At 40.7% G+C, this 17,563-nt stretch overlaps 1 protein-coding gene across 1 annotated transcript in view; it reads right to left on the bottom strand.

Annotated features, from left to right (window-relative positions):
- Positions 1 to 17,563, bottom strand: part of LOC135222433 (uncharacterized) — a 44,882-nt gene that overhangs the window by 6,136 nt on the left and 21,183 nt on the right. The window contains exons 6-7 of the mRNA XM_064260520.1: positions 13,515 to 13,736; positions 5,055 to 5,219 (exon numbers count right to left, since the gene is read on the bottom strand). Coding sequence (XP_064116590.1) covers positions 5,055 to 5,219; positions 13,515 to 13,736 — 387 coding nt within the window. The remainder of the gene's footprint in view (positions 1 to 5,054; positions 5,220 to 13,514; positions 13,737 to 17,563) is intronic.

Genomic DNA, 17,563 nt, shown 5'->3' with positions numbered 1-17,563 from the left:
CCCGTTTTTCATTTTCTTTTGATTGTATAATCTTTTGTTCTGCATTTTCTATCTTACTTTTTAGTTCTATAACTTTCCATGCATTTTTTTCTTTTGCAAGACCTTTTTTCCACTTTCTGATTTTCTGGAACAAGATCCTTCTGTCTCTTGGTATGCATGAATGATGTTTACTTTTCTTCTTCGGTATATATTTTTCCACTATTTTCTCCAATATTTTATATAATATCTCCGTATTTACCCTTATGTCATCACTTACGAAAATGTTATCCCAATCTTTGTTTAATTCTTAATTAATTTCTGACCATTTTATATTTTTACTGTAGAAGTTGTATTTTCCATATCCTTCCCACTTTTTCATTTCTTGCTTATCTCTATTTTCACTTGCTTTGGAATGAACTGTTAATTCTATGACATTATGGTCTGAATACTCGCATTATAAACTATTATTTCTTTAACATAATTCATCTCGTTCACAAATACTAGGTCTAAAGTATTTTCCTTTCTTGTTGGCAGGTGATTTATTTGTTGAATGTTGTATTCTAGTAGCATATCTAATAGCTTTTCAAATTGCCTCTTATCTTCTGCACTACTATTACTCTCTTTTTTATATGTATAAGTACAACCACAATCTCCTATTCGTTCTTTCCATTCTACGAAAGGAAAGTTGAAGTCACCAGATAGGAGAATAGTCCAGTCCTTGTGATTTCTACATATATCATCCAATTTTTCAATTATTAAGTCAAACTCTTTAGTATTAGGAGGTCTATATATTACTATGTTCATCAATTTTTCAGATTCAAATTCTACCGCTATTAGTTCACATTCTGAGTTACTATATTTCTCATATATTTTTCCTTGTTTTTTGTCTTTCCCATATATTGCGGTTCCCCCTTGATTCCTATTTTTTCTATCTGATCTATAAGTTTGGAACCCTTTTATTTGATCATCATTCCCAGTCTCTTGGGAATACCAGGTTTCACTTATATTCATTATATCTATTTTCTTTTCAATTTGGGTTAGTTCTTCTAAGTACTCTATTTTTCTTTTTGAGTTACTCGTAACTAAACCCTGCGCATTCATCACTATGATGGTTTGCGTGTTTTCTCCTTCATTTAATAATGGTAGTAATAAGGATTTTCCCATGTCTCTTTCCTGTTCTGGTATGTTGTTCTTTTTTTCATTTCCAGAAATTCTGACATTAAAAAATCCAACTTTTCCATAATATTTGATCTTCCTTCATCATAATTATTCATTTTGTGTCTGAATCTGCAATTTTCTCCGTTTCTGCAATATCCTCTTGCATAATAAATACAGTTATTATCTCTTGAGTAGAATTTCGGAGCTGATGCTTTGAAATTTTTTGCTGACACCTCTGCATATCTCATTGGTGGTTTGCTTTTCTCTTTTACCTGATATTCTTGATTTCTCTCTTATTTGTTTCTTTCTTATTTTGGATTTTATTACTTGGTTGGTTATTTATTTGATTATGATTCATGGCTACAGGGTGCATATATTTGCATTTTTTGTCGAACTTACATCCTTTTCCTTCTTTTAGGTTTTTGGTTTTTACATATTTTTGGATGCAGATCTCTGCAATCATCCCCATATCCATCTAAGTATGCACATTTACCATATATTTCATAGTTTTGACATATCTTAGGATGTTTGTAGTAACATCTTTCTCCAAATCTGCAATTCCCTCTTTTCAAAAGGTTGCAGATTTTGTCTTTCTTGTCTATTTTTTCCTCTTTCCCGTCATTGTGTAGATCTGGGTAGAGCCTCTTCGGGATTTGCTTTTCTGTTGTCATATCGTAATTTATTTCTTCGTAGGTATGCTGCTTTATTGCCTCATATGTAGTATCAATGAGTATCTCTGCATCCATACTTTTATCTTGTTCTTTGTTTTCCTTATTTTTTTTCTGTCATTTCATTTTTGTTTACTTCTCTTCCGTTTCTTCTTCTTCTTCTTCTTCTTCTTCCTCTTCCTCTTCTTCTTCATCCTCAACTATTTGTACATTCAATCTTGATTTAATAACATTGTCTATCCATGATAGACATGTTGAACATTCTTGTATCTTTTCTCAAATCTTGTATTACCTCAGCACACTGTGGATGGGTCGGAATGTTGCATGCAGCACATTTTCTGATTAGGTTTTGTGGATTGACTATGCTATACCAAACCTTACACAGTTTGCATGCTTTTGGCATTCTTTTTCCTAATGCATCAATTAGGATATTCACAAGATTCACCTTATTCATTTTCTTTGTCGGAATATGTTGGTTTATGTATATTTTCTTTATGAGTCTCTTGACCACTTGGATTTTATTTGGAACTTCTTCAATTATTTTCAAGATGTTTTCATTAGATTTGTTCCAGTTTGAAGGATTATATCCTTCTAATATTCTATGAATGCTTTTGTATCTTTTGGTTAGGACTGTTGCTGATTTCATAGATGAGAAATGCCAGTTCCCTTCCTGCTACCTCATCGTATTGCGAATCTGCTAAACACGCCAAATTACGCCACCTCTTCCCGCAGTTGGAACTTACTGCCATCTTGTTCTGATTTATAGTATTACACTTGATAAACTAACTTAGAAGACGCTTTATCTACTATTTTCACACTAATCTTATCACCGATAGTTCACGAACACTTCTAGATATTTCTCAAATTCTAGTCGTATGTTAAACTTGTGATATCTGTTGATTAATCTGACTTCACGCGGGTACGTCTCACCAAGCAAGATGGCTACTACGAGAGAGAGAGAGAGAGAGAGAGAGAGAGAGAGAGAGAGAGAGACAGAAATATGCAAAACATAAAACAGAGGATGAGAGAGAGAGAGAGAGAGAGAGAGACCCACGAATATACGAAACACTAAACAAAGGATCGAGAGAGACGAGAGAGAGATGAGAGAGAGCAGAGAGAAGAGAGGAGAGGAGAAGAGAAGAGAGAGAGAGAGGAGAGAGAGAAATGAGCACTCTGAAAAAAAAGGCAAACGGAATCGTCGCAAACAATGCCCCGAGCACGTACGCTATACAACGCACCAACCTCCAACATATTCCACTATAAAAACTATACTAGCATGAACAAAACTATGCTAGCATGAACACTGTTCAATTTCAATACGCTACATTTGCCTAATAACTTTGCTTTTTTTCAACAAAAAAAAAAAAAAAAAAAAAAAAAAAAAAAAAAAAAAAAAAAAAAAGGGGGCATTAAAAGACGCATGGATTATTGGTGATATGGCACCTCAGCCACTACCAAGGTCACGCACGCATTTACTACACACAGCATAGTAAAATGTTTCCCACACGTTTATGCATAGTAAGCACATGTTTACGCATAGTAAAACATTTCCCAATATAAAAAACTATACTAATTAGCTATTATGCACACAATCCTACATGAATTGGCTACATAATAACTTTGCTCTTCGCAAAAAAACAGAAATTAGCACATGAAGGTCACGTGACCATAAGGGCATATCGTACGTGGAGACATTCACAAAGGCATTCATTTTATAGAAACATCATCCTCCGACATATTCCAACTACAAAACACGATTAGAATGAATAATACTCAATATCCGACGTTTACCTAAAAACTTTGCTTTTTACAAAAACTTCAAAAAATTACATTTGAAAGAAATTGGACAATGTTTCTGCTATGTGACATCTCTGCCGCTTCCAGAGTTGCTCACGTGTCCCGTAAACATCCCGAAACAATTTACAATATAAAAAACTACACTAATTAGCTATTATGCACACAGTCCGACATGAATTGTCACTAGAAGGCCATGTGACCTTGAGCGCATTTACAACATGATAATGCATTCACAAAGGCATTCATTTTATAGAAACATCATCCTCCAACATATTCCAACAGTACAAAGCATGATTAGAATGAATAATACTCAATATCTGATGTTTATCTAAAAACTTTGCTTTTTGCAAAAAATGCAAAAAGTTGCACTCTAAGCAAATTGGACAATATGGTGATATGTGGCATCTCTGCCACTCAGTTGGTGATGCATCACCTACGTATAGGATTCAGCTAGACTCTCCAACACAACAAAGTCACATGACTATGCACACTGTTCATTGAGAAACTGTTATGTAATAACTTTGATTTTCAATCACTAACCTTTCTAGCGTCATGTGGGTCGGCCTCGACCCTAGCGATTCTCAGAAAAGGGGGATGCACTGGAGAGAGAGACAGGCAAGTCTTACACCATCGAAGCTCACAGTACACTGGCTGTCTGCAGGTTGATCACACCCAGATTTGACATGGGTGATAATTTATGGAAAAAAAAACATGTTTTTTGAAACACTCCTTGGGTCGCGCACGACCTGCGATACCTGTCCAGGGTTTTAATGAATCTGAAGGATGCCAACTTTCAGGTACCTATTCAGCAATAGATCATCTACCTGACTGGTGGTGGCCCTTCAGGTGTTAACCTAAGTATTCACCTTGGTGTCAGCTTGGGCTCATTCAGTAGGTATTAGCCTAGTGCAATACCTGGACAACTGGTTATTCCTGGTGTCCTCAAGGGTGCAACTCCTGCAGGACAGAGATTTTGTCTCCTACAGTTTTGCCACAGGTTGGGGATTGTCATAAACTGGGAAAAGTCAGAGCCAAAGCCCAAGCAGCAAGTAAAGTACTTGGTAATATTCATAAACTCAGCAGTAGTTCCTGCCATGCCAGTAACAACCAGCTTGGCTTTGGCAGGTAGTCTTGGGTAATCTGTTGTCCTAGGAGAGGCTTTTACCTCACGGGCAATAGGACATGCTGTCCCTGCATTGGCAACTACAGTGGCACTGGTTAAAAGCATATATAAAAATAGATGGTTTATAATTAGTAAGGATATATCGGTTTAACTTTTAAGATGTGGCTGAATTCATGATGTTCCCACAATACTACACACACACACACACACACACACACACACACACACACATATATATATATATTTTCATGGAACATTTCTTCACTTTCATAAATAATGTACATGAAAATAGAAAGAACCTTATTAACAATATAGATTGATATATTTACTTATGATTTTGTAATGCCAATAGGTTTTGGATTCTGCTCAAGTGTCACAATGTCCTGAAGCATTGACATGATTGGAGAAGGACGGTTTCTATGTTTTCTCATCTGTTTTCCTTGCTCTGTAAGTTCCCAGCACTTCTGTGATACTTCTTCCATGGAATTTAGAACCTAAAAAATAAATACAGATGATATTTCTACTATCAAGTAGAGAGGTCACGATTATTCTACATGCTTTCTATGAAGAACAGCAATAACTGAATCACTGTTAACTGAATACATTTTGAAGTATATGTAATGCTATTTAGAACTGTCTGCACTCAAAACTTTATGCCAAATGAAATTACTCTGAGAAGTGCAATTCTGAGTTACAACACTTGTATCTTTTGAAAAAAGTATCCAGTCATTAAAATTACAAAGCCATTATATTAATTTTGCTAAATTCCAATCTAGACAATAGCAGCTAACTAGTGAGATCTTCTGGTATAATTTCATTAGACTAAAAACCTCAACTGTAGGCTGGGTCACTTGGCTCTATGGGCATAATCCAACTAAATGGAAACTGCTGCTGTCTATTTGTAGTGCCTGAATTTCATTTAAAAATATGGTTCCTACTAAGATTACATGTAGTATACAGATGCTCCCTAAGTTACAGTGAAGTTAGATTTTAAAAACCTATAACATTTGAAAAAATATATCTGAGGTTGAATATAACCTTTCATCTACTAATGAACATTATAACCTAGCCTAGCCTACCCAATCATGCTTAGAATAAATACAATGGCCTACATCCTACCTAGCCTACCTCAAATATACTTAGAACACTTACAATGGCCTACATCCTAGCCTAGCCCACCTTAAAACATGCTTCTGAACACTTACATCAGCCTAGCTTAGCCTAACATGCTTTGAACATTTGGCCTACATCCATCTCCTTGTTCAGCCTAGCTATTTTCTTTGTAATATCAGTGGAAACTGATGTAAAAGATTTCACATGGGTATGCTGCTTTCATGCCATACAATTATCTTCACTCTCTCTTAAGGAGTAATTATCTTCCTCCTCTTTATCACCAGTAGCAGGAGACTCAGGGAGTTTCATAGACATGACTGACATTCATTTCAAAACAAAAATATCCCACTGATTACACCATTCACTCAAATAAGCAAACGACAATCTTTCTTCATGTTTATTTGTACATGAATGAGTTTCATTGCACAATGTTTCAGTGATACTAGACAGTAAATAGGATGGAATAATATACAAGTAATTTATCACTATCTAAAACATGATATTGTTAAACTACAATAAAGTTTTGTACATACTTACCTGGCAGATATATACTTAGCTATAGTCTCCGACGTTCCCGACAGAATTTCAAATCTCGCGGCACACGCGACAGGTAGGTCAGGTGGTCTACCTTAACCGCCGCTGGGTGGCGGATGTACGAACCACTCCCGTTTGCTTGTCAGATTTTTCTCTTCCACCTGTTTCCTGAGGGGAGGCTGGGTGGGCCATTAATCGTATATATCTGCCAGGTAAGTATGTACAAAACTTTATTGTAGTTTAACAATATCATTTTTGTACATGAACTTCCCTGACAGATATATACTTAGCTGATTGGCACCCTTGGTGGAGGGTAAGAGACAGCTAAATAATACAGGTAAGACAGGAAACAACTAATGTTGTAGGATATAAAAACCTTGGTTCTCACCTTTTCAGGATGAAGACTTCATAGATACTGTCTCTGAGTCTGCATTGCCTGGAGAGCTACAGCTAGGACGTGACCTGATGCTGAAAGACTCTCAGATCTACCACTGGGATATGTGATCCCCTATTGTGGTAGAATCCAAGTCGGATCCTGTTAGAGGGACCTTGTCCGCTTACCTAACAGATCCTTACCACTACCTCTGCAAGGAGCCAAAACCCACCAGACCACCTAACCAAAATACAAAGGGTTAATATTACGACAAAAAGAGGTGCCTCCTGCAACCTCTTTCAGACAACCAAAAAACAACAATATAAAATATAGGGTAACATATAAAAAATTTACACAGGATAAGTTTCAGCTCCCTGCCCCAGCACCGAATCCGCCGATACGAAAGGACCCAAGGCGAAGCATTTATCATATGTGATTTTTACATCACGTAGGTAGTGGTTTGCGAAAACCGATTGGCATCTCCAAAAAGTCGCCTCCATCAAGTTCCGCACAGACATATTTTTTCTGAATGCAAGCGAAGTTGCGATGGCTCTCACCTCGTGAGCTTTCACTTTCAGTAGTCTAAAATGTTCTTCCTTACAGGCAACATGTGCCTCTGTAATAAGGCTTCTCAGAAAAAAGGAAAGAGCCTTCTTCGACATAGGCCGAGTGGGGTCCTTTACAGAGCACCAAAGCACATCTTGATTAGCCTTAAGTTGTTCCTTCCTCTTAAGGAAATACTTCATAATTCTCATAGGGCAAAGAGTTCTTTCAGGCTCTTCCCCTACTAGAAAAGATAAACTACGAACTTCAAAGCTCCTGGGCCAAGGCCGTGATGGGTTTTCATTCTTTGCAAGGAAATTTGGAAGAAACGAACACACCATAGAATCTTCCTTAAACCCTACATTGCCCTCGATAGCTTGGAGCTCACTCACTCTCTTAGCTGTAGCTAGGGCCAAAAGGAAGATAGCCTTCTTCGTCAGATCCTTGAAAGAGGCTAAGCCAGGAGGTTCGAATCTAGACGATCCAAGGAATTGTAGAACTACGTCTAGATTCCAGTTCGGTACTACATGAGGACGCTTAATGGTTTCAAATGATCTAATAAGATCATGCAGGTCCTTATCATCGGATATATTTAAGCCTCTATGCCGAAATACCGCCGCCAACATACTGCGGTATCCCTTAATAGTTGACACAACCAGATGACATTCTTCTTTGAGGAAAATAAGGAAATCCGCAATTTGGGTCACAGAGGTACTGGAAGAGGAAATGTTCTTCCTCTTGCACCAACGTCTGAAGACATCCCACTTTGACTGGTATACACGCAAGGTGGAAGGTCTCCTCGCTCTTGCGATTGCTTTAGCAGCTGTTGCTGAAAAGCCTTTCGCTCTGACCAAACTTCGGACAGTCTGAAGCCAGTCAGACTGAGAGCGAGGAGATTTTTGTGGTACCTGTCGAAGTGGGGTTGTCTGAGTAGATCGCTCCTTAGCGGGAGCGATCTTGGAAGGTCCACCAACCATTCCAGTACCTCTGTGAACCATTCTTGGGCCGGCCAAAAGGGAGCGATTAAGGTCATTCTCGTTGAATCGGACTCTACGAACTTCTTGATGGTTAGCCCCAGGATCTTGAAGGGGGGAAACGCGTAGACGTCGAGTCCGTTCCAGTCTAGAAGAAGAGCATCTATTGCTAATGCCTCTGGATCCGATATCGGAGAGCAGTAAGGATCCAGCCTCTTGTTCTTTGACGTGGCAAAGAGGTCTATGTGTGGCCTGCCCCATAACTTCCACAGGCTCTGGCATACATCCAGATGAAGGGTCCACTCTGTGGGAAGGACCTGATCTTTCCTGCCTAGGAGATCTGCTCTTACATTCCTTTCTCCCTGCACGAACCTGGTGAGAAGCTTGATTCCTCTTTCTTCTGCCCACAGAAGAAGGTCTCTTGCTGTCTCGTACAGGGAGAAGGAATGCGTCCCCCCCTGTTTCCTGATATATGCCAGAGCTGTAGTGTTGTCCGCGTTGACCTGCACTACCGATCTTCTGACTTTGGGCTCGAAAGCCTTCAGAGCCAACCACACAGCCATCAACTCCTTTCTGTTGATGTGCCAGGCTACCTGGTCCCCCACCCAGGTACCTGACACTTCGCTGGTTCCCAGAGTTGCCCCCCACCCCGTGTCCGACGCGTCGGAGAACAACACTAGGTTGGGGGTCTGGGATTGAAGAGACAGTCCCTTCGCAAAGAGGTTGGGATCTGTCCACCATAAGAGATGTTTCTTGACGTCCTGGGATAACGACAGGGAGAACGTCAAATCCTGAGAACGACGACTCCAATTCCGATGAAGAAAGAATTGGAGCGGTCTCAGGTGCAACATTCCTAGGGAAACGAATTGCTCCAGCGAGGAGAGCGTCCCCAGCAGACTCATCCACTCCCTCACTGTGCATACTTCTTTCCCTAAGAAGGTTGTTACTCTCTCGAATCCTCGGGCTATCCTTTCCTGAGAGGGAAAAGCCCGAAAACTCAGAGAGTTCATCTGTATCCCGAGATACAAACACTCTTGCTCGGGAATTAGTGACGACTTCTTGAAATTGACGAGAAGTCCCAACGCCTTCGTCAATTCTAAAGTTACTTGTAAGTCCTTCAAACAACGATCTTCTGAATTGGCCCTTATTAGCCAATCGTCGAGGTACATGGATATCCTCACCCCTTTCAAATGAAGCCATTGAGCCACATTCCTCAAAATCCCCGTGAACACTTGAGGGGCCGTCGAGAGGCCGAAACACAGAGCCCTGAACTGAAAAATTTTCCCTCCCATCATGAATCTGAGAAACTTCCTCGAGGAAGGATGGATTGGTACGTGGAAGTAAGTGTCCTGTAAATCCAAGGAAACCATCCAGTCCCCTGGACGAAGTGCTGCCAGCACTGATGAAGGCGTTTCCATCGTGAACTTCTTCTTTTCTACGAAGAAGTTCAGGGCGCTTACGTCCAACACCGGTCTCCATCCCCCTGAGGACTTCGGAACTAGGAAAAGGCGGTTGTAGAAGCCCGATGAATGATGGTCTGTCACTAGTTCGATAGCCCCCCTTCTCCAGCATCTGATCTACTGCTAGATGGAGAGCTTGATTCATGATGGGGTCTCTGTACCTGGCCGTCAGTTCCCTTGGGATGGTCGTCAAGGGAGGTCTTTCGACGAAAGGGATGAGGTAACCTCTCCTCAAAATAGAAAGGGTCCAAGGATCCGCCCCTTTTTGGGCCCAGACTTCTGCAAACTCTAAGAGTCTGGCGCCCACCGTTGTTTGAAGGACTTGCAAGTTATTTGGGGGCTTTAACAGACTTGGCGAAAGTCTTACCCCTTCTTGAAGGTCTACGACCTCTAAACGTAGAGGTTCTTGATGAAGACGCCCCTCGAAAGGGTTCTCGAACACTTGCCTTTTCCTTCTTAGCCTTCGTAGGGAAGGAAGGGCGAGGTTTTCTTGCCGACTGTGCCAAAAGGTCCTGGGTGGCTTTGGCCGAAAGTGATCTCGAAATGTCCTGCACTCGATGTTTAGGGAACAACTGAGCAGACAGAGGAGCAAACAGCAAAGAAGACCTCTGGGCATGGGAGACAGACTTCGTTAAGAAGGAACAATACACAGACCTCTTCTTCACGATCCCGGCCCCATACAGGGAGGCGATTTCACTCGCTCCGTCTCTTACCGACTTGTCCATACAAGACAAAACACACATGAGATCTTCTGGCGAAAATGACTCTGGCACTTCAATTTTCTTGGCTAGGACCCCCAACGACCAATCAAGGAAGTTAAATACTTCTAGCACTCTAAACATGCCTTTTAGCATGTGATCCAATTCATTCATTGCCCAAGTCGTCTTAGCAGAGTTAAGGGCAGTTCTCCTTGTCGAATCTACCAGCGCCGAAAAATCCGAATCAGCCGAAGACGGTAGACCCAATCCTAAGGACTCTCCTGTTTCGTATCAGAAACCAGCGCGTCCTGATAACTTCGAAGGAGGAAAAGCGAACATCGTTTTCCCCGCTTCTTCTTTGGAAGCCATCCAAGAACCAAAACTCCTCAGTGCCTTCTTCATTGAAAGAGTTGGCTTCATCCTCACACAAGAAGAACTCTTCGGTGCCGTTGAAAAAAGTGAGTGAGGAGAAGGAGGAGCCGTAGGAGTAAGGGAATCCCCAAAAACTTGCAAAAGTAGCTCTGTAAGCTTCTTGTAAGAAGACACAGCAGCAGAAGTGTTCGGTTCCTCATCCGAACCTTCTAGGACGTCTTGTCGAGGCGAGCGCGGAAGATCCTTAGGTGACGAAGGGATCCTAGTAGGAGTTGAGCGAGAGGTTGGAGAACGCCCTCTCTTAGAAGAGTTCACATCCACTGGAGAACGATGAGAAGATCTGGGTTGTCTACGATGAGACTCCCTCTTCGAGGTAGACTGAATCTCAGCCGAAGGAGAGGTAGGGCTCCTACTCCGAGAATCCTCGGAAACATCCACAGGGCGCTTACGAGGAGGCGAGCGCCTACTAGACTCTTTGCGCCTATCCTGAGGCGAGCGGCTGCCAGGAGAAGAGCGCCTATCGAGAGCAGAGCGCTTGCGCGGCTCTCCATACCTGTCCAGTTGCGTACGATCAACGGAAGTTCGACTGGAAGGCGAAATGCGCCTACTAGGAGAAGGCTGCTTGCGAGACTCTTGACGTCTAACAAGAGGGTAACATTCAGGAGAAGGGCGCTTCAAAGCTAACGAGCGCCTACCTGGAGAAGGGCGCTTCCGAGATTCCTGGTGCCTACCAAGAGACAAACGGTCAGGAGTAGTGCGCCTAGAAGCGGGAGAGCGCCTACACGGAGAAGGGCGCTTGAAAGACTCTTGTTGTCTGCCCCGAGGAGAATAATCAGGAGTATGACGCCTTAAAAGAGACGAGAGCCTACTAGGAGATCGATGTGCAGTAGGCTCTTGGCGCCTACCTTGCGGGGAGCGGCTAACAGCAGGCCGTCTATCATGCACACGACTCCTACCAGACTCTTGATGCCTGTCAGGAGAGAAGTCACGATCCGACACTCGAGGAGAGTGACATCTGGAAGAAGAACGCCTACTTGTATAAGGGCGCCTTCTAGGATCTTGAGGCTTGCTGAGGAGAAGTCTCACGCGAGGGAGTTGAAGAAATAGCGTGATGAGCAGGTGCAGTGCGCTTACCGGAAGCGGGAATCCAATCTGGAGAAAAAACTTCTTTCTCCAAAGAGCGTCCTACCGATGTTTGGCGCCTTGAAGTCGAAAGAGAGCCAGGCGAGCGAGGGCGCTCACGCGAGCCCCTACCTTCGTACGAAACCTCCCCATATGAAGGAGAACGCCTAAAAAGAGGAGAACGATCCTCTGAAGAGCGGCGCCTAGATCTCTTGATCGGAAGAGAAACGTCCTTCTTCCTACGTGATCTAACTGCTAGAGAGTCTGCTAGCGCCGTGATCTGAGCTTGAAGTCCCGCGAGTACTCTCGTAGGAGAATCTTGTTGTTCTTCCTCGGAAGCAGGCGCCGAGCGCGGAGCGCGAGAAGAAGAACGATCACAGGATTTCTTGGGTTTCTTCGCCTCCACCGACGATTCTTCCGGGAAAACCTCCGGACTAGAAGCCAAAGGACTGCAGGGAGCCTTCCAAGCCCTCTTCAACGGGCGCGACGCATCCGGGGAGTTCCAACCTCTCTTCGGAGAGGGAGAAGACGAAGAGGAGAAGCATTGGCGTAGGAGCTCCTTCTTGTAGCGATCCGAGGCAGCCTGGGAGCGTACTTCAGGATCTGCCGAGGGGACGCCTGACCGGTGGGGGTTCTCCCTAGCCCTCCTGCGGCTTTCGACTTTCCTACTCCACTGGAACTGGGAGTCTGGAAGAGGTCTAGGCCTAGAGGCACTAAGGAGCCGGTCAGACACACCCTCCACGACACTGCACTGATCACTAACACTCTTCTTACCTTCCAACTGACGAATCTTCTGATCCATAGAAAGAATCGTGGCTCTCAGAGCTGCCGCCTCCGAAGGCGAATCTTCGGCTTCGGTGCGGGGAGCAGGGGCTGCAACTTGGGAAGAAGGTTCTAATTCTATGTTAGTATTAGGATCCACATCCAACTCACTCATTCTAGATCTACTAGAACTTCTAGAGGAAGCCTTACGCACTCTATCACGTTCCAACTTCCTAACATAAGAAGAGAGAGCCTTATATTCTTCTTCATTCAATCCCTTACATTCACTACAAGGGTTAGCAAAAGAACATTCATTCCCCCTGCATTTCATGCAAACCGTGTGGGGGTCTACCGAAGCTTTCGGCAACCTCACCTTACATCCTTCATTCACGCAAACCCTAAACAAAACCGAAGTTTTAAGTACTGAATCTAGGTCAGACATCGTTAAAGAAAATCAAAATCAAAATCAAACCGGTCCACAATCAGCGTATGCCAAGCCAAACAAAGCGAATACGTCACCAAAAGAAGTCCAAATTAACTCCAGGCAAGCGAGAATCGAAAAACTATCGAGAGGAACCGCCAACAGTTGTTATCGTTCCCGCGACAGAGAAAAATCTGACAAGCAAACGGGAGTGGTTCGTACATCCGCCACCCAGCGGCGGGTAAGGTAGACCACCTGACCTACCTGTCGCGTGTGCCGCAAGATTTGAAATTCTGTCGGGAACGTCGGAGACTATAGCTAAGTATATATCTGTCAGGGAAGTTCATGTACAAAACCAGTTAGTTATGCAAAATAGAACAGTTGATAATAGTGAAACTTACTAATAATGCTACTCACCACAGTCAGATTATATAGCTTTGTCGTAGCTTCATGAATTGTGGGGCCTGTATCTGGTAAATCCAGCTGAGATGATGATTTTGTCCATGGAGAAATATATGTGGAATAAACACCTTGAAAAAGATCTTGTTGCTTTGTTACGCAAGATATGGAATCACACAATGCCTGCTGTTGCTGTGCTCCATCAATGTCTCTGGTAATTAGTGGTGAATTCTTCCATTTCTACGCAAGAATAGGAGGTAAAATTATTAGAAGACAATAAAAGTAAAAAAAATAATTGACAGACTTGATATAAACCTAAAGTAAATTATAGTAATTTACAAGCAAATTACCCCAACTTGGAAGAAAAGGCAGACAAATGCATTATGTGAAAATTATGTTCATCTGAAATACCAAGGCACGAGTGTTATTATAATTTTACTTCTAAACTATTCTAAAATCATTCAATGTACAGAATGCAGAAAAACAATAATTCAAACAAATCTTTACTCAAGTACAGAATACAAGTAGTACAGTAGTACCTCGAGATACAAAATTAATCCGTTATCATGAGGTTTTCGTATCTTGGACCACATTTTACATGTAAAATGGCTAATCCGTTCCAAGCCCTCCCAAAACACCCCAGTGAATTATATTTCCAGGCCTAAAACACATGTTCTAGGGTTACGACGCCGATTCGACGGAAGAAATATGGCTCCAAAAAGGCAAAATAATGTACACACTTGAGTAATATTCAACTGCATGTAATGTTCAACCCCATTTTTACAGCATATATTAGGACTTTAGCATATGTCCCTTAGCAATAAGCCTAGCCTATGTTAGTGGTTGCTACTGTAGCCTAGTCTATGATTCTGGCATCTAAGCCTAAGAAGCTAAAAGCTTAGAATATGCCAATAAAATGTATAAATAATCAGTAAGTACTCATTTCAAATAATTATTAATTAATCATTAACTGTAATACAAAAAAAAAAAAAAAAAAAAACTTCCAATCGATTGTTTACCTTCAGCTCTTACCGTCTTACGAGTACCAAACGAACGCCAAGCAATCACTTTTCCTAGGACACAGTAAGCCATAAATTTTCATTAGTATCTCTCTTCAACTAATGAAACTACCAAACAGTATAATAACCATTCATTTCTATTCTTTATTCTATCTTTACCTAATGGAGATACCGAGTTACTGACAGCTATAATGAAACATATATGTAACGTAATATAAAAACAGAAGAAGAATTCTAAAAAATACGTATTTGTTGGCAGTCTGATTTATTTTATATTTTATGACATCAAATTCACAATTTTTTTATTAAATGTATTGCATGTACTCATTCCAAATAATTATTAAGTAACCATTAACTATAATAAACAAACAAAAAAAGCTTCCAAACTTCTGTTTACATCCAGCACTTACGAGTATCGAACGATCGCCAAGCAATCACTTTACACAGTAAGCCATAAATTTTCATTATCTCTCTTCAACTACTGAAACTACCAAACAGTATAATAACCATTCATTTCTATTCTTTATTCTATCTTTACCTAATGTTTTTTTTTATTGAATTTATTGCATGAATAAGTCTTTCAATTTACAGCATCATTTTACCAATAGAATACTTAAAGCACAAGGGGTAGATGCTGACCAATAGGAGAGCAGGATCTTATGGGGTGACCAGCATCAGGAACCAATGGGAGAGCGGGAGGATGGTGGCGAGTTTACTCAGTTGGCAGCGCGGGAGTTTTAAATTGTTCTCGGTGGTCCGGGCGAATCTTGGGACTTTACAGCAATAACCTTTCGTAACTTGAGCAATTTTTGTATGTAGAGCTGTAGAATTTTTCGTATTTGCTTTCGTATCTCGAGTTTTTCGTAAGTTGAGCCTTTCGTATGTCGAGGTACCACTGTATATGTTCTTTATTTGTATAAGCTCAATAAGTTTGGCTAGCTGCAAAAGTTAAGAACTTTTTGCCAAGAGATTCAGTCAATTTGTAGTGGTTCTTACTTCCAATATATTTTTTCGAACGCATCATGTACATTTGCATAAAATCTGGTACAAAAGAATAAACATATTGTACTAAAATTATTGAACAATTGGTAGCCAACACCAAAGACAAAGTGAGCAGGAGAAAGGTTTTTCAAGGGTAAATGCAAATATAAATATGCAATGCTGTAATATGGCACATCCTGCTGTATGACCTACTTTTAAAACCGAATATGTGACCACATCAATGTTTTCTTTTTGAATGTACAGAATTACAAGCCACTGATATTATGAAAGGTAGCAAGCAGGATAAGGGAATAATCCCTACTACAGAGAGAGAGAGAGAGAGAGAGAGAGAGAGAGAGAGAGAGAGAGAGAGAGAGAGAGAGAGAGAGAGAGAGAGAGAGAGAGAGAGAGAGAGAGAGAGAGAGAGAGAATGCTTTGTGATTCTGAGGGATTTTATTTAACATAACGTCAGTTTACCTTTGTATACCAGTTTTTACATGTATGTTGAAAAATAATAGCACGAATTCCACTAAGACATTCGTTTCTTTTAGCAACTAAAAAAATGATTTTTCTAATTCTTTCAATAAAGGCTGAATCAGATTATTCTGACAATCACTTTTTCACCACAGACAGGACGAATTTTTTTCATACATATATTTCTGGGCTCGGCCGTGTCGCTCCGTGAAATACGTCTCCTTTAGCACTATTTCTAGTAAAATATTGTTATAATACCAGAGAACTGCTAAATTGGACATGTCAGAAATCTCTGACTCGCTCACCTATATAATAGGTGTCGGTATAAACCTGGGGCGAGTGTTAAACATTACCACAGCAACCCCTCCAATTAGCCTTTTCCTCATCAAAACCCCTAAATACGGGGAGCTGACCCATAGGTCACACCCTGCTACCCCGTTGAAGGCATCTGTGACGTCATACTTTTTGATAGCCACCTTGCGTTTGCACGCTCGTTTAGAGTTGTCTGTTGTTTAATCATATTTTGTGTTATTTTGACGATAATATACCAATATGTAATAAAATGTTATAAATGGAGACTATAAGTAAAATAACATTTTTACCACGTCCTCACTTAAAGGCGGTAAGAAGATAACTGACGGGGTCACGAGTTAATGAGGGGTATGTGGGTGGCCCCACATGTCTCGTGACCAAGCACAGATGCCAATAGTCCCTTGCGTACACAATTATTTTAAACTTTACCGGTTTCCAGCTGGCGCTGAGTATTTATCCTAATGTTAAGACCTCAGGTTTGTAAGTTATGAAAAATGCAAATTAGTTACAAATTTGTCATTTTTCATTACCATTACCTTGATATTATTAACCCTCTTACGCCGGAGCGGTAAATAAAAAATTGTCTCCCGTATGATGGAGGGGTTTCGGAGTGAGCGCGGAAGCGGAAAAAATATTTTTTTCAAAAAATCACAGCGCACTTAGTTTTCAAGATTAAGAGTTCATTTTTGGCTCCTTTTTTTTGTCATTGGCTGAAGTTTAGTATGCAAACATCAGAAATGAAAAAAAGTATCATTATCATATATAAATAATGCGATATATGATAGCACAAAAACGAAATTTCATATATAATTGTATTCAAATCGCGCTGTGCGCAAAACGGTTAAAGGTAACAAGTTACTTTTTTTTTTTTTGTAATGTACACTAAATTGCAATCATTTTGGTATATATAACACATTGTAAAACGATAAAAGCAACACAGAGAAAATATTATCACAAAATAATGCATGAATTCGTAACACGCGGACGTAAACAAATATTTTTTTCAAAAATTCACCATAAATCTAAATATTGTCCTAGAGACTTCCAATTTCTTTCAAAATGAAGACAAATGATTGAATATTACTACACTGTAAGAGTATTAGCTTACAATTGCAGTTTTCGACCATATCTGATGAGTTAAAGTTGACCGAATGTCGAATTTTTTTATATATATATTTTTTATATGCAAATATTTTGGAAATAAGAAAAGCTACAACCTTCAAATATTTTTCGTTTTATTCTATATGAAATTGCGCACATTTTCATATATAAAACTATGAA

This window comes from Macrobrachium nipponense, chromosome 3, assembly GCF_015104395.2.
Source record: "Macrobrachium nipponense isolate FS-2020 chromosome 3, ASM1510439v2, whole genome shotgun sequence".
Lineage (NCBI taxonomy): Eukaryota > Metazoa > Arthropoda > Malacostraca > Decapoda > Palaemonidae > Macrobrachium > Macrobrachium nipponense.
This window is presented reverse-complemented; position numbering and strand designations above follow the sequence as displayed.